This window comes from Scomber japonicus, chromosome 13 (genome assembly GCF_027409825.1).
Source record: "Scomber japonicus isolate fScoJap1 chromosome 13, fScoJap1.pri, whole genome shotgun sequence".
Classification (NCBI taxonomy): domain Eukaryota; kingdom Metazoa; phylum Chordata; class Actinopteri; order Scombriformes; family Scombridae; genus Scomber; species Scomber japonicus.
The window spans coordinates 13,686,678-13,704,970 of NC_070590.1; the positions used below are offsets into that span (position 1 = coordinate 13,686,678).

Below are 18,293 nucleotides of genomic sequence, written 5' to 3' on the forward strand. Positions count from 1 at the left end.
AGACAGGGTTGTATTATTGATGAGGATAATGGCCAAAACTCAAAGACATTATGTAGATATGAGGACAAACATGCTCATATTGTTTTACCAGAAAATATTCCCAAAAATCCAAATTCAAATCCATATTTCCAAATTCTAATGTAACTGACTAGTCTCTAAATAAAATGTGTATAAAACATACAACAATATATACAATCTTAAAAAAATGTTTTAGTAACACAGTGATTATTCACACACTTCAATTACAGAAGCAACACATCTGGAGTTTGTCTATATCTGCACTGATATGTCAAATATTACATGTCAAAATACATCATTTGCACAATTGACACTCCTGAATCCTATAAAACACATAAAACCTTTTGTAACCTGTCTTTTCTGCTTTAGCTTTGTCTCTCCTATTGTGGCACTGACTGAAATGATCAAAAGAAGCAGGTTTCCTGTCATCCCTGCACTTACTATAAAGTTAAAGTGTCCCTTTACTGTTTTATGCGAGAGAGAGAGAGAGAGAGAGAGAGAGAGAGAGAGAGAGAGAGAGAGAGAGAGAGAGAGAGAGAGAGAGAGAGAGAGAGAGAGAGAGAGAGAGAGAGAGAGTGTGTGTGTGTGTGTGTGTGTGTGTGTGTGTGTGTGTGTGTGTGTGTGTGTCTGTGTGTGTGTGTGTGTGTCCTTGTGGCTAATTGTGCATCTTCTGAGTGACTCTCTCTCACTTTGAGACAAAGCCAGAAACTGCTATGCACACAAACCAGCTCCACTATCTGAATAACAAAGCTGTCAGTTGGCTCTAGAAAGCCCTTATCTAAAAGTTGAAGGCCGCAGTAGGTGTACTGAGTGCAGTGAATATGATTGGACCCCTGAGGCTTGGGAGCTTGGTGGTTTCTAGCGTGGCAACGCCAGACGTCGAGCTCAAGCTTGTCATAATCATAACTAATGTCTCAATTTTGCCTCTACTTTCTCATTCTCTGACTCATTTCACAATAACTTGCTCAGGGCCTTTAGGTTCAAACACACCAGAGCTTTATGTTGCTTCATTACTCTGTCACCCTGCCTCTACTTTTCAGTCCTTTGTTTCATATTACCCAATGAAGTGGCCATCAATCAACATTGCCTCATTTACAAAACCCTTTAGCTATCAGCAGCACATAGAAATCTACTGAACAAAGTGCCACCTGCTCCAATCAGACAGGGCCAAATACTCCCTTGGAAGGTATTAATTTATGAATAATAAAACCTTCTTTAACAAAGTCTGTTTTTTTAAATCATATAAATGATGCAGCCATAAACAATTGTGAAAAAATGTAAATGTAATTAAAAATTCCTTACTTATTATTTCACAGCGGCCGCAACTCATTTTTCATTTGTGAGAATCTATTATTTCAAGCGGACATGGGTTGTTTATTGTTTTAGTGGTATAACTAATATTGGATGGATTCCTATGAAATTCAGTTCAGACATTTATGGTTCCCAAATGATCCTCAGAAGTCAAAATAGTGTTTTGCACTTTGAAAGATGTCTCAGAAATGTCTCTTCATTGTGAACAAATTATATTGTAACTCAGGTATTTCTACCTACTCAATGAGACCAGTGCAGGTGTTACTGATGACACTGTTCAGTGCTGACATATCAATTAGAGAAACTCAAAACAAACACCAAAGCAGTGAAAACCTTAAGATCAAAAATGAAAGACTATAGCCTACTGGGTGAACCCCTGATTTTTGTATTTTGTGCCACCACCATGTCAAACTTTTCACACATCCAAGTCATTTTTTCCCCTCTGGAGCCATTACCCTGGGCCAAGCTGGTCAGTGGGTGGAGAATGAGCTGGACACAGAGGCAGAGGAAGCGTTCGGAGGTGGAGATTGGACAGCTACAGCTGCAGGTGGAGGTTATGCAGAATACCCTGCAGGAGCTTGTTCATGCTCGGTGTCTTTAGGGCTGCATGACATGGGCAGGCCAGCTCCTGATGTCTGGGATAAGGATCCAGATGGGCTTTCTGTCGCAACCTCTGACAGTTTAGAAGGTCCGCACAACCCCCAGTCCGAGGAGGATGGTCAGTCACTCTCAGATTTGGGGGATGGCTCTTCACAGGCTTCAGAGCCTAAGCCGATGGACCCTTTTGATAGGGCTGTGATTACAAGGGTGGCAGCGCGTGCACAGCTGGTCTGCCAAGCTCCGCTTCCGTTTGACAGGGGCTCACGGCGTTGCGGTCAGTCGGGCTCCCTGTCCTTCCTGATTTTATGTCTGAGCTGCAGTCCTCTTTGGGGGTTCCTAGTTCTGCAGCCCATCCAAAGACCCAGTTGGCTAACATTGCAGGGGCTCAAACACATGGGATGGCCATGGCCCCCAAAGTTGGGGCCACCTTTGCTATGTTGGCAGGAGCTGTGGCAAGGGCTGGCAGGGATGCAAATCAACCTAGCAGGTGCTGCAGGGCCACTGATAACCAGCTACGCAGAGCTTATCATGCCTCAGCTTTGGCAGCCAGGCTGGCGTGCACCAATTCTTTGTTGATGCTTTATTTGGAGGGCCTGCTGCAGGATTTGGCTTCAGCAGCCCCGAGTGATGACATGGCTGAGATGCTCCATGTGGCAGACATGTAACTGCGGGGCACTAGTGCGCATGCCCAGGCCCTTGGCCAATCAATGGCCTCCATGGTCCAGGCACGCTGCCAAGTCTGGCTGTCACAATCCAATCTGTCCGACCAGGATTGCATTGTTGTGCTGGCAGCTCCAGTCTTTGGTCCACCCTGTGAGGCAGTCTTGGAACAGTCTCGTAGGGTGAGGGAGCTGAGGGATGTGCCAGCCTCACGCTTACATTGGGGTTGTGGGTCCTTTCCAGTCAGCTCTACAGCCTCCAGAGCACCGCAGCCTGCCGCCTGGGGGTTCCCGGTCAGGGGCGGTCAGGGGCAGCCTGGCTCGCCAGCGTTCATTTCACTATGACCGCAGTGGAACCTCTCATCGTGGGGGCGCCAGACCACAGTCAGCTGGTGGCAGACCCCGGCGTTGACGGTTGTCAGCCTCCAGCTTCATGCTTCACTGCTCAGCAGCTTGCTCACTGGTGCCTTGAACCTGAAGGGGTTCAACGGCTTCCTAAAACGCCTGCCCTTCCGTATGCTTCGTCTGTCACGCCTTCTGTCATCTATAAGGCACAGAGACTGGTTCACTACAGTGGATGTGTGCGATGCATGCTTCCACATTCCTATTCACAGAGGTCACAGGAAGTACCTCTGTTTCTTCTTTGAAGGTACCGCATACGAGTACACCATCCTCCCGTTCCGCCTGTCCTTGTTTCTTCTTGAGGGCCATCTCGGTGTCTGCAATTTGCCTTCCAGCACTTGCGTGGTGGACCACAGCCCTAGACCTCAGGGAAGGAGTTCCACTGGGCCCAGTGTGCTCAAGGGTGACCATAACTACCGACACCTCTGCAGCAGGCTGGGGGGCTCTATGGGAGGCCCCAGACCGGTGGGTCTGGGGCCTGTGGGGTCCCTTTTGGAGAGAGGCTCACATCAACCTGCTCAAACTGGAGGCAGTGTATTGAGCCTTGGTGTATTTCCTTCCTGCAATTCGGGGGAAGCATGTGTTGGTTCGGACCGACAGTTCAACTGTGGTCGTTTACGTCAACCGCCAGGGCGGACTGCAGTCGGGGTCCCTGCACGACTTGGCACACAAGATCCTCCTCTGGGCTCATGCTCAGGGTGTGTCCCTGAAGGCCATCTACTCCAGGGGCGGCCCCAGGCCAGGGTAATGGTGGCTTCACCCGCGGATTGTGGAAGCCATTTGGTCTCGCTTCGGAGAGGCCCAGGTGGACCTATTTGCCTCACGGGAGACCACCCATTGCCCACTGTGGTACTCCATAGCAGGTCCAATGGGAACATTGGAGGTAGACGCTCTTGCAGGCCAGTGGCCACGGGGCCTGTTGTATGTGTTTCCTCCTTTTCCACATCAACCATGGATGGCAACTTTGCAGAAGCTGCTGGCAGGAACCCCATAGTGCCACCCAGTCAGGCCGGACATGCTGTCACAGGCTCAAGGACAGCTCTGGCACCAGAATCCAGGGATTTACAGACTGCATGTCTGGCCTCCAGATGGGAGCCGCCCAGCAGCTTCTGCTGTTATGACTACCCTGCAGGCAGCCAGAGTTCCCTCTACCAGGGTGCTTTTGGGAAACAGTTTTGCCAGTGGTGTGCAGAGAAGGGCTGGGACCCAGTCTCTTGTGGGACACCTCTTATTTTTACAATCACTGTTGGAGTGAGGATTGACGGAGTCTAACTTTAGGGACTATGTGATGGCCATATCTGACCGTCACATCCCTATTGAGGGTAGGACAATGGGCTCGCAGCCCCTTATTAACCAGTTTTTGAAGAGGGCTAGGCGTATTCAGCCACCAAGGTCCCGCATGGTTCCATCATGTGCATCCGTCTTGTTTGAGGTTGGGAGAAGAGGGCTTGGGCGTCTCTCTCCTGCCAAATCCAGCCTTCTTACCTAAGGTGCTCCCTCTGTCTTTTGTTTTAAGGCCCTTGGTTCTGGAGCCCTTCCATCCTCCACCCCAGGCATCTGTGGAGGCAGCCCGGTTACACTTGGTCTGTCCAGTCCGGTCCCTGAGGGTGTACATCACCTGTACAAACCCCATTAGACAGACTGACCAGGTCTTTGTCTGTTACGGGGGGTGCTAAGGTGGGCCAAGCTCTATCCAGGCCATAGCTCTAACCTATGATAGTGCTGGGGTCCCTTCACCTGGGGGGGGGGGGGGGGGCTACCTCTACCTCTACCTCTTGGGAGCTCTTCAAGGGGGCTCCCTTGGAGGACATTTGTGCAGCAGCTGGTTGGGCCTCTGCTGGGGCCTTTGCAAGGTTCTACAGGCTAAATGTTGCTTCATCCATAGCCTCTGCTGTTCTGCAAGCAGGCAAGTGAGATGTGTGGTTCCAGCCATGGCTTCTGGGTTGGTGTTCACCCAGTGGTTGTGCTGGTTTATTAAGGATGTTCTGTTATGGGGACCTTTTTCCTTTTCAGTGGAAAGTGTTTTCTTTCACAGCAGGTGGCCTTCGTTGGCTGACTATTGTGCCACGAACCTGAAGATTAATTTTCTTCATTAAAATTTGTTCTGATCTGTGAACTGGTTGTCTTGAGTGTTTTTTGCCTCACTACACCTCCTGCCTGACCTTATTTGCTATACTGTTGACCCATATGGTAGCGTGTCAACCAGATACGAAATAGAACGGATGGTTACAGAGGTAACCATGGTTCTATGAATGAAGGTCAACACGCCTCGTCATTCTGAAGGCTAGTTCAGCCTCAAAGACCAACAGGCACTTCTACATCAGTAACAGGCAGGTAAAATGATTCCAGTGCTCAAAGAAGCAAAGCCCCTGCTGCAATTTCCTGAGAATCTATTTACATAAATTCAATTAGTCATGTATATTTCATGCAAACGTCCTTATGCACTGTGACATTTAGTATGTTTATGACTCAGACAGAGTCACTTTTAGATCTGTAATAGAGCTCCACAATTTATTTATTTATTTCCATGAGGTGAAATGAATAGTGAATGTTATAGCTTGTCAAATGCAGCCTGCTACTCTCTCTGTCTGTCTCTCTATCTTTCTGCCTCCATTCATTGTATTTTTTTTAAGGTTTGATATTCCCTGTGGAAAAGCTGTCAGAAACTTTCTTTGCTTCCCGTCTTCCCCACTATGTGATCCCTCAGACCTGTTATCACTATGATTGCTGTTTGATTTTTCATCCCCAAAGACTGAGCTCCAAGAGAGTTAGTCTTTGATGAAGTTTCAGTGTGGAAGGCAGCATGTGACATGTTTGATTGTTGTGTTTCCTTGTGAATAAAATAATGAATGACATCCATATAAAAAAGCAGAGGGGATCCATCTTTGTGGCAGCTGATTTGGTAAAATATGATGAGGCTGTGATATAATCAAAGGTGGTTAATGTTTAATCAACTTCTCTTTTAGTGCTTGAATATTTGGTTGATTTGAATTAGATGGTTCAGTAGACACCAAGAAAAAAAAACAAAGTAATTCTAAAAGAAGATATCCACAGCTTTTTGTTTTTTAAACTGAATAGCTTTGAGTTGTGGACTGCTGTTCAGGACAAAAAAGACATTGGAGAACATCATCTTGGTGTTTGAAAACAAAATATATGTTCGAATGAAATAATAGCTATTTCAGCCCTAGACAGTGGACACATTAGCTTTTCAAAACAATGCTGTTTGAGAGCATTGTACAGTAAATATGTTTTTTTAAAAGATTTATGTTTTATAGGATTTTTCTTTAAAACTGCATGAACTGTTTTTTGGCCTCTTGGAAGGAGAGGAAACAAGTTGTTTGCAAGCTGTTTGTTAGCAAACTACCTATTTATACATCCTGTAGATTTGGAACAACTTATTTGGTTTTGTGTTTCTAGGTACCTCATGAATAAGTCCAATATTCCCTCTCCTTCTAGCTCTGTTTTGCTCTCCACTAACTCCAGAGGGAAACATCTGTCCATTGCTCAACTATGTTCACAAGCTATTGTTGTTAACTCTGTGTGTTTGGTGCTGAGCATGTAGCATATTGTGGGTTTATCAGAGCTCTGAACAGATGAGGAGAAACTGCAGAATGAATTCGAGGTAGTTATCAAGAATTGGTACTAAATTGGTCTCTGTTCCTGAGTGGTTGGTACCAAAATATTGATAAGCTCCTAAACAAAGTTTCAGTATTAATATTATTATGGTATTAACGTTAATTCAGTCTAACATATTGTCCCCTATGATGATGATGAAGCTGCTGGCGTCAGATGATTATGTTTGACATTGAGTTAATGCGTTTTTACAATATATATATATATATATAGGCCTATATATATAAATAGGCCTATATATATATATATAATAAGATAGTTGTGTGTAAAAGGGTAACTCAGGAAACAGTTTTAAGCACTTCTAATTTAAGTTCTCAAATAATCTCATAAACAACATAAGTCAAGCAGCAGCCACAGCTTTGTCAGCGGGTAGCAGAAGTAAAACCCATTCTCCATCACAAGCTAAGCTAAGGAGAAAACAGCAGAACATCACAGTGCTGTCACCAAGTTTACTGTAGAAGACTAACAGCCTTTCACAGTGGAGTTCAGATGATTTAGGTATGCTCAGTAGTCAATGGTTAGCATAGCATAAACTGCTACCTGCCAGGAAGCCAAATGATGTATCTGAATTCATGTTCTTTTGTACTTACACTTGCTATTTTGAGTGCATAAGTGTGTTCAAATTGACAATTCCCTGAAAGCATTTTTTAAGCTAGTTTCACACTATGAGTGACAAACACACAATTTGTGAGTAATAAAAGTTGAGGTTATTTCCCTTGAGCAATTTGTGGGAAAGTATTTCTTTCTTCTTGCTGGTTTGAAGAAGATGGGACTTGGAAAAGAGGTGATGTCACATTTCTCATCTCACCAAATATGGCAAGTACGTATATTAATAAAGTGGCTCAATTAAGATTTAGTTGAGGCCAGAATAGGTCCAGCTATGGACATACAATTGACTGAGATATATAGATACTGTATATATGTCATGGGCCTATATGAAGTTAAAACTGAATTTACTCATGGCTATATTTGTCCATCCTTATCATTAAATTGACCTGAATTTTAAAAATGAAAATATACACAAAATATACACACAAAACAAAGGACTGAGCTCAGGTATGTTAAATAGACTTAATGATTAATAGATATTGTAATATTAATATACTTAAAAATAAATGAATTAAAAAGCTTTTAACAAAGCATGTCCTTTAATTACAAAGGAAAAGCTGACAATTGACATATTGGCCTCTATTAGACTCAATCAGCTTTCAGGCTTTCATTTTTATAAAGTCTGCAGTATTTATTACTGTAATAGATTTGTTTGCCTTCAGAAGTCACAGCTATTCGTACAGCCTCTCTGCACAGTCAGCCAAATAATGTGAAAAGAGTTTATGTATAATGTGTGATCATTTGACAAAAGCTTGGATGATGCTTCTGGATCTGGTTACGAGGGCCTCACATCATCACAACACATACTGTGAGAAATCATTCAACAATCCATTACTAAACACTCCTGCTCCCAGGAATCCCTCCCTTATTTATGAGGTTGTGCACCCTGCTGTAACGAATAAATGAAACTTAAAAGCAAAAAAGTTGAGGTAAGAAAAGAATAAAGGTGTGTAAAGAAACGTTGGACAGGATAAGAGACTGACTGTAAATCTTTCATGGTGTTTGAAGCCGGACAAAAACACCATGTACCCGAGCTTTGTTCTCAGAAAAACAACACACATAGAGAAAATATGTCTGTCTGTGAATCAATCTGTTTATCATCTCTCCACCCTCCTCTGGTTGTTGTTTTTATTTTTAAACTACCAGCAATCCAATCAAGATATTGGCGACCGAGCGGTGGCTTTGACGCGTCCCTGCCCAGATGGAATCAAATCTAATACCACTCTAATGCCTCAGCCTTAGTAGGCCACAGCGGCATTGTTATTTGTGTGTGTGTATGAACTTCACTGCAAACCACATCGTCACTGCACCCCGCCCCTGCAAATATCAATGGGTAGCCCTGTAGTCAGGGAGGTCACACAGTCATCAGGCAGGATTAGGGCTCGTGTTTGTAAAGCTTCTCTGAACTGTACCGCAGATCTGGGGTACTGTTCAGGTCACATGACCCAATAAACCTCCCTTTAGCTTTAAAAGGCAGACAGATAGAAACAGCTCTAAGGTCAGATCCTGAAAGCCAGATTAAAGAAGATGAACTCTCTCTGGTTGGGGCAGGTGGCAAAAACAACAACATTATATTACAGTATGTAACATGACAAAGATATAATTGATGTGCCATATATTAAGATTTTGTATTAAAAAACTACACAAAGCTTCCCACAACACTGTCATTGCCCAACACTGCATTGCCATATAATAATGTAAACTAGCAAACAAAAAAGGCAAATAAATAAATATGTCAAATAATAATTATGAATAACTATAAACAAAACATAAATAGATCTACATATACATATATTAAACTTACAAAGAATATATTTAAAATGCTGCCTATACAACTTTTATATCAGCCAACATATTCACCAATACTGACATATCTTGGCTAGGCCAATAATATCGACCACTAATATATTAATAATAATATAATAATAATAATATTGGCCGACTGATATATCAGTTAGGTTCTGACACACATACAAAATAGGATGAAATGTTGTGTGCAGAATTTCTATTAAATGAACTGTGATAGCTGTCATCCCAACCCACTATGCTCATGTCTAATTACAGATTTCTTTATTTTTCATGGCCATGCCAGGGAGACAAATTCTTACACTTACAGCTGGAGACAAAGTCAAATATTTAACAGCACACTGACCTTTACAACTCCCACACTGTCCCATGTAAAAGCAAAATCTGCATTTACATAATGCAACGGTTGAATGAACATTTTCTCAGTGCCAAAGTGAGCAGAATAGAAAATCTGCATCAAGCAACAAGAAGCAGGAAACTACGCCTGCAAATCTCAAGGCATGTAAAAATTCACAAAAAAACAGCAAGCCTTCTTCGTGTTTCTTCTATTTTCCTTTTAATTGTCACCAACAATAACTTGCTGGTACATTGCAGGAGTTCAAACCCCATCGCACTTATTCTCTCTGCCAATCTGCCAGCTCAGGTAATCAGTGGAACCCAAATAGACACTTTAGCAGTGTGGTATAATCAACACAATGGCAGCTTTGACAGTATAGTATGAAGCAATGCTCTCGAGACTAGTGGGACTGATTTCATCAGAAAATGACTGACAGCTCTCTGAATGTCATGTCAGGAGCTGGTGACTGTTGACAGAAATGACTTGTCACTCACACAAATGCATATACTCCAATGCCTGTATTGTACACACAAATTCCTTCACAATGCACGCAAGCTGCACTGTGAATGAAGCTGCAAGTCTTCCTGTGTATATTGCTCTCTGTGTGTGTTTGAGTAAGTGTGTGTGTACAAGTGCAGTGAATGACAAGTCTCCCCAGTTAACAGACATAAGAAATAGAAAGAGATTATGCCTCCCGCAGCAGAATACACAATGAGGGTTCAGGCAGTACTGCTTGCTTGTGTCTGCAGCAATGCAAATGGACGGCCGTGTTGGAATATTTTTAGGAGTTTTCTCGGAACCCCTACAATAAAAGCACTTCAAGAGCTTCATTTCAAATCAAATATCCATCATATGCTAATATAAACTGACATAGATGGTCATGCTTTTCAAATGGTAGAAGGTAACTTTTGTCCTTAGTTGACACAATGATAAATGAGCCTTTTGCAGTATTAAATTTGCTAAATTTAAAAGGTCTCACAAAAAGACATTTGATATATTTCCTGTTTTTCAGCTATATTATTTATGAAGAGAAGGCTGTTTTGATAGGATGGGTAAAGAGGCAGTATTTGTTCAAAAGTCTGACATAGGGCCACCACTATGACATTCATTGTCATTACTCATTAATCTGTCAATACATTTGTGATTAGGCAATTGATCCATGTCTGTAAAAGTTTAAAAACAATTTTTAGAAGCCAAACACAAGTAAGCGTCAAAACAGCTTGTTTTGTTTGACCAACAGTCAAAACCCCAAAGATAATAAATGAATAGTTTAACATGCTGGGAAACACATTTATTTGTTTTCTTGTTGAATATAGGAGGAAAGATTGTTACCACTCTCATGTCTGTACAGTAATTATGAAGCTACCAGCAGCAGCCAGTTGGTTTAGCTTAGCACAAACGCTGGAAATAGCAACATGTTTCTGGCTAAACATAACAAAGCACATCTACCAGCACCTCTAACAAGTTATGTCTTGTTCCATCTGTACAAAAATCAGAGTACAAAAAAATCTCCATGTGGCTTCATGTGCGGTTATGTGTAGGACTAATGCCAGGACCAATGAGATGCAAGATGTTAATTAGTGAGCTTTGGAGGTGTTGGGAGGCAGATTTTGGATTGAGCTCCACCCCCCTCCCCCTATTTCCAGTCATTATAAAGCTAAGCTAACTAGCTGGTTGTAGCCTTGTATTTGGTATAAATCTTCTGATATAACTCTCGTGAATAAGCATACTTCCCAAAATGTCAAACTATTCCTTTTAAATTTCTTAACCAATTAATTGATTGCTACAATTGTTGATGATTATGTCCATGGTGATCCACTAATCAATCAGCACTACTGGGATGACTTTACTGGTTGGTGCATTTGTTCATGTCTCCCTGTGATGATGTCACCATTAAAGGTGCCATATCTTCCAGGAAGTTGTAGTCTCCTGGTCATTTCCGTTTCCAAGTACTCACTCTATACTTGTTCCTATGTAGATGTGAAGGATTTTTAAATTCAGTACTGTTACTAAAGTATACCTAAAAGCTAATTGTGAAAGTAAGGCAGGACTATGTGTGGGTTTGATTTCCCAAAGGGGATCCAAGCTCTGTAACATTAATATGAAGGAGCCAATTCCTGTTTGAAACTGAATTGATTGTCCTATTAGATTTTATCTCTGAACCCTTATTAGGTTAAGTATATTGGTTCAAATAACACTGTTTGACATTCATCCTTCTGATAGCTAATAAGACCAGAACTGAGAGAGTGGTGCAATTATGTTACGATAAATTTTGTCATTTCATCTTAGAGTTCTGCAATAAATAATTGATCAGTAACTCAGAGTAGAAATATGGATTCATGTAGCTGCAAAATGAATTCATCACACTGCCTTGAAAGAAACCAAAACATCAGTGGATTCATAATGAAGCTTTCATATGTGCGATGAGCATCAATGAGCTTGCCTATTGTTTAATTCCATTAATTTTCATAATGTGCAATCAGTGCAGCTCTCTGTCCCTAACCCATAGAAACACCAATCGGCTTTCCACGTTACACTGCCACCATGGTAACTGGATTAACAAGCAGCGGTGCAGTTACTATGGGATGTCTAGATGATAAATGACAGTCTGTCTGGCACCAAATCTGTCTCCTAATCTCAGTCGGAAAACAAAGGACATGGCTGGGAGACAGCTGAGATGAATGAACATGTGAATGAATGAAAGTGTGTGTGGGTGGGGGGGGGGGTGTTAGGGAGGTATACAACAGAGAGTTTAAGGACAGCATAGGTCAACAACATTGAATTCATAGACAGAGAGTTATTTAGAAAAAGAGATGGATGCAGGAAAACTCTCACACACACAAACACATAACTGTGCTGCTGTCTCTCACCTTGTCAGGTGCTTGGCTCTGGAGGCTGCCAACATCCAGAGGAGTGATGAGGGGCACATTCTGAAAGCCGTCCTCTACACTCACAGGTTTGGCCCCTTTGTCTTGAAGATTACTCCCCAGTTTCACCATCTTTCACCGACCTAATATATTCCCTTATTTCCCTGAAGACTGCTCCTGAATAAAGGAGGTGTTGAAAAAAGAGGATGCTTTTACCACCTAGCAGACATACGCTGTTGCTACATGATGGAGAAGATTGTAATGTAACAGGGTATTAAATATTGATGGAATTCTAACTTGTCTGCCTTAACGTAAACAGTAATGTTGTGGGGGTGTTTTTAATAATGTAAAATAGGCTATCTGTTTTGTTGAGAGATATGGGAATCAAATTGTGTCAAAATGTGAAGGAGGATGATTCGTCATTAGAGAAGCAAAACACACACAAAAAAAGCTAAATTTCTTTGCAAGATGAACATATCTCTCTTTATATTTACTGGAAACTAAACAGATAAGATAGATCCGCCAATAGCATCTTGAACATCTTTCTCCATTACAAACAAACCACAAAAATACACCCCTTCAAAATAAAAAAGGCAGTAAAAAGCAATAACTTACAGCTGATCGTCCTTGTCCGCCCGCTCCCTCTGTGCTGCAGCAGTGTTAGTGACTGGACAGAGGCGGAGAGAAGCACAGATGAGGAGCAGGTGATGCTGCTGCTGATGCTGCGGGAAAGCAATGCTGCACCGCCGGAGACCGACTGGATGTCTGGCGGCAGGTTTCCTACCAGCGGGCAGCCCAACCCCCCCTAATCCAAACACTGCCTCTTCCTCTTCTACTTCACCACCGCTCAGCTACACCCAGCCGCTAGAGCTGCCGCTAGGGGATTTTTTTTTTTCTTGCCTTTCGGGAGTCTGGTTAGTTTGGCCAAAGTGGAGGCTGAATTAATGTTGCCTTCCAGCTCTGCCCGGAAACTCCCGTATCAGAGAGCTGAAAGGGTGGAAAAAACATCTGCTTTCACATCTGAAAAACACAAGCAGGGCAATTCACAAAAAGGCAAATGATGCCCTGTTGCAAAAGACTCTGTAGGTTATTCGTATTACAGTATGATACTATTTAGGCTGGTAAATGAATTAGGCTAATCAAAGCAGATGGATAATGTATCCGGGTAAAGAATATATAAAGGTCAATTTATGTTCAATTTGTGTCATCGGTGGCATCTCAAAATCAACCACAATTAAAACAAAAGCTGAACAAAGCAGAATGTTTCAACAGTCTTAGGCTATACTAAATTATTTTTATACAAGATATTATTGATTCAACATCAGTGCTCTGTGTCCCCTAAAAGTCTCATGTAAGACCTCAGCAATGAAAGAAAAATCACATTTTACTGGTTGTAAATTTGCCCAAAAAATGTTTTAATTATTCACGGGATAGATTTTAGATTGTCCAACAACACACGAACGCAACATAAACCATGTGGCAGTGAAATTGTTTTGGGTTTTTTTTTGGTTACGCGGCGACATCTGGTGGCGAAATCAGTAACTCACAGTCTGATTTAAGAGGATATCTAAAACAAGAGGGTGTGTCTACAGAAATACATCAATGACAGGTCTATCGGTGTGCCAAAGATAAATGCAGAGGTGTGTATGCCTGTGTGAGAAAGACACAGTGGTGTATATGTTATTCCTCTGTAGTAGTTTGTGGCTAACAGAAAGCTAATTTGTCTAAAATGTAGACCTGACATAAAAGCAGAAAAGACACACTCAAGTAGCCTAGTATTTATAAAAAGTCAAAAGAGAAGATAAATGCAATGTTTCAACCAGATATGGGTTGAAAAGAAGTTAACATAACTATTTGACAAGAATTCTTTCAGTTCATTCTGCAGTCCAGGGGCCCGGTGACCCTGACCCCTCAGCATACAAAATGTGTCACAGTACAAATGTGAAAAGGTGGCTCACTCAGGCTTTGAAAAATCAAGTGTTCAATCTCTCTTTTATCTCTTTTAAGTAGACCTCCTTCAATCAGATGTTTGAAATGAGCACAGGCGAACAATTCCATTTTTTTTCTCTGTCTCAAACTCCTTAAATTCTCTCGTCACCTTCAGTGACAACCACAATAACTTCTTTACAGCTACAAATGGTTGCCTCACACCTATCACTGTCCATGCATTAAGTCATGGCCTTATGAAGTCTCCTGCCAGTTGCTGCCACCTCCTGGCCCCTGGAACAGCTCTTTGCCCAGTCCAGTACACATATGCTGTATCATCCATATCATCCCAGATCTATATGAGTTGTTACATTACTGTTATCATCTTAGGAAAGAATGAGCTCTGCTGTATGATATGCATGAGAAATTAGCAATATTTACAACTTATATCACAGCAAAATTCATACCGGCTTTCATGTCTCTATTGCAACAACCCACATTCAGGAAGTTGCTCCCTTTTGGTCCTTTGGGAATTAACTATACACTGCAACCAAGATTACCTGCCTTTACGAGAATCTCAAAGCTCTCAGTTCCTCTGTTACTCTTCTTGAAGATTCCTCTGTTGCTCTTCCATTTTTTCTCTGTTAAAGATTTTTAGGGAGTTTTCCTTTATTTGAATCGAGGCTATAAGGATAGAGTATTTTGTATTGCTGTACGGATATATGTAAAGTCTCCTGAGGCAATTCTCTGGTTTGTGATACAAATAAAAATTGACTTGATTTGTGTACTGAAGAAACAACAGCCTCTAGTTGTTTTGTGTAACTAGGTGATGAGACCAGCTTTCTTAATGACATTTTCTGACACAATGTGACAAGTTTGTCTATAAAATGCACATGCCTTATTAATCAAGTCTCATTGTAAATATGTAAATACCACTTGTTAGCGTTATTGACCTATCCTGTGGTGATTTGTCAGAGCAGTGTTATGGTGAAGTGGGCACAGGAAAGCTGTATTCTAAAGATAAATAAAAATTTTTTTTAATTATTTTATTTCTGCTTAATCTGAGATAGAAAGACATAGAAGGCTTAGTACCCAATTTCAGAATCTCGTTAGCGAATGTTGGAACATTGGCCGAGAAGTTGTTCAGTTGTTAGTTTAGATCGGTGGGTTTCGAAGCTTCCATATATCCCACAAGTTCTGTGTGTTACCCCTCTCACTGGGGTTATTTGTATAGTAGGATTGCAACATTTCCATTTTGATGTGGAGAGCGTGAAGATATCGTCAACCTCATAGACTATATCATAGTTTTTTTGGTTCAGACAATAAGTTTACAGGATTTTTTCTGGAAAAAGGCAAATATTGCTGCATTTCACAAAATATGAATAGACCACAAAGTAATCCTGTACTGCCATTAGTACTCAAAAACAACACCAACTTAACAACAACTTAAAGGTAGATTTACTGCAAATTATCCCCAATGTAAAATCTAATGACCCTCTCACCTTGTTTCACTGATGTAGAAGTATATTCAGGAGTGTGTTTGAGGGAGTGTCCTTGTGCTGCTACATGTATTTAGAGGTTATGATGCTTAATATAAACTACAATGGCTTGAGTTTGAATCTGTCAGGGGATCTTGTTGCAGATTGTTTCCTTTTATCGCTCCCCATGGTTTGCAATAAAAGGATTAAAATGCTTATGAACACATGACACTACATTGTGTTAGTGTGACGGATTGAATTCTATTCAGTATTAGTATTTCCTGGTTATAGTTTTATAGTTGATTTTGTGTTTAAAATGTTATTGTGTCAACTGCGGCATTGTAATATTAGTTATTTCTGTGTTTCCTTATGCTTTAGGTGTATGATGACACCTAACACCAGCAGTAGTACTGGTAGCTGCAGTTACTGGAGGGCACCAGCAGAGGGAGTGTACAGTTGTTGAGTTATGCCAAGGAACATCCCGCTTCTCCCGAGTTATTGCAGATGTGACCGGAGGAAAGTGTGTCCGTGCGTTTGTTCACATCCCCTTCTCAGGGCTTTTTCACGAGTATTACAAAGTAATGTTACATTCAGGTCAATATGTCAATTTTTTTGTTTTTGCAGTACATCATTTCATTGTTCTGGATCATTTCAATAATAATAAACATTAATTTGCAGGAAGCAAGCATATGTCCTCTCTCATGTTGACAAGAGTATTAAAAACTTAAAAATATCCCTTAAAGTAGGCATTTAGAATAAATAAAAGATGTGCGATTAATCGCAACTTTATGACAATCATGCGATTAATCGCGATTAAATACTTAATCGATTGACAGCACTAGTAATAAGTAATGTAACTATTTCAAGTACTTAATCAAAGTAATGTAACTTATGAGACTTGATTACTTTTTGATTTCTTTTCTAACGATGTTTTCAACTGTTAAGACCACCAAATCTAAGTTCAGGTGTTTTTCATGGATGCTGGCATGATTTATAAGGGAGATCATTTCTTATGAAGCAAGATTTATCTCTCATTTGAAAATGTATTCATTAGTTCATGTAGATTTTGGAATATAAAATAAAGATATTTTATGAAAAATGTCAAAAGTCTAGCATGGGCTTAATTGATACTGTGACACCATTTAACCCCATGTGTGCTCCAAATAAAGTCCATGTCATGATTTATTTACAAAATATTTTTAAAAAAAACCAACACACTCCCTCAAATCAATGGGTGACGTCACGGGTGCTACGTCCATTCTTTTTACAGTCTATGAAAGAAACCCATTGATTTCAAAGAATTAAAAACAGCAATATATGTATTCAGTAACATGTCGAATGTTAAAAAATGAGGAAAAAACCCTCCTGAAGGTCAGACTTGAGATTACACATTTTTTTCTTAATAACTGTAACAAATTACAGTTACATTTATTTTGTAATTTAATTACATAATGTTGTTACATGTAACTAAACACTCCCCATCAGTGATGTTGGGTGTAGTCATAGGTGCAACAGACCTGACATATTTTATTGTGCCAGAGCAGCATCAAACATGCTGTGTGTATCCTCATCTAACAAACATGTTGAATGCATTTATTAATGAAATCATTTGCAAAATAGATTTTTCTTCTAATTGTCATTTGTTTACATGCACGTCTGCTTGCTAGCAGCTGGCCTCTTTTGGCACATTGCTTATTCCTTAGTGGGTTGCCGTCACCAACTGTCAGTCAGCTGAATGGCATAAAATTGATGGCAGGAATGTGTATCATGTAGTGCGCCTGTGCATCCTCACATGGTTAAAGCACAAAATGTGGCCCCCTTGTAACAGTGCTCAGTAGGTCTCTAGTAGTCAAATACTCCACAGGGTACCATAAGGATACTCTTAAAGGGGTTATATTATGCATTTTGTGATGTCAGATATCTACGCTAAGAATCGTCACAGTTTCAAATCTTGAGGTAAATATATGTAGAAATGCTCCCTGAAAGTGAAAAACCTGGGCTCCAACCTGCACTAAACACTTAGTTTCAGACTTTTTTTCTACCGTGGCGAAAAACTGACGTCAGCTCATCAAATCATTCTGTAACCTTTGTTGCTATGGTTTTTCCATGTACATTTGATCCATACATACCATTTGAGAAGCTGACATGTCAAGTAAATAACAAGAAAAAGTAGTGAAATCCTCCGAATTTAGTTTATTTCAGGATCTGTTGATGTAACCTCCACAACTGATGAACATTTGCTGAGGGGCAGCTTCCAAGAGCTTGCCAATCAGAACTAAACTGAGTGGGCTAAACTGAGGGGCAACGAATGGGGTCAGTATAAGATAAATGAGTTGTTTAAACTGCAAATCATGCAACAATTAAAAAATTATTTAAAAAAACAAATAAATAGCTTTAATCTAAATGTGCATATGCCCACTTTAAAATATTCACCAAAGATTTGCTGTCAGAGCTGAAGTTGAGATTTGCTGCTTAAGCACATGGTGACATTACAGTACATGGCAGAGTCAAGAAAGGTGTGACAGAATATGGCAGTGTCCCATCCCATACAAGTTTTAAATGTCAATAACAGAAATAAGCACACAGTGTATATTTTCATCACAGTTAAGATTTATTTCATTCAACATTTCACATTACAAATATTTAA

The 18,293-nt window shown here is 40.8% G+C and overlaps 1 protein-coding gene across 1 annotated transcript in view; it reads right to left on the reverse strand.

The window, feature by feature from the left end:
- nsg2 (neuronal vesicle trafficking associated 2) overlaps positions 1-12,374 on the reverse strand; it is a 36,496-nt gene extending 24,122 nt beyond the window's left edge. Inside the window, exon 1 of the mRNA XM_053331299.1 lies at positions 12,246-12,374. Within this exon, the coding sequence (XP_053187274.1) occupies positions 12,246-12,374 (129 nt within the window). The remainder of the gene's footprint in view (positions 1-12,245) is intronic.
- Between the last annotated feature and the right edge of the window lie 5,919 nt (positions 12,375-18,293).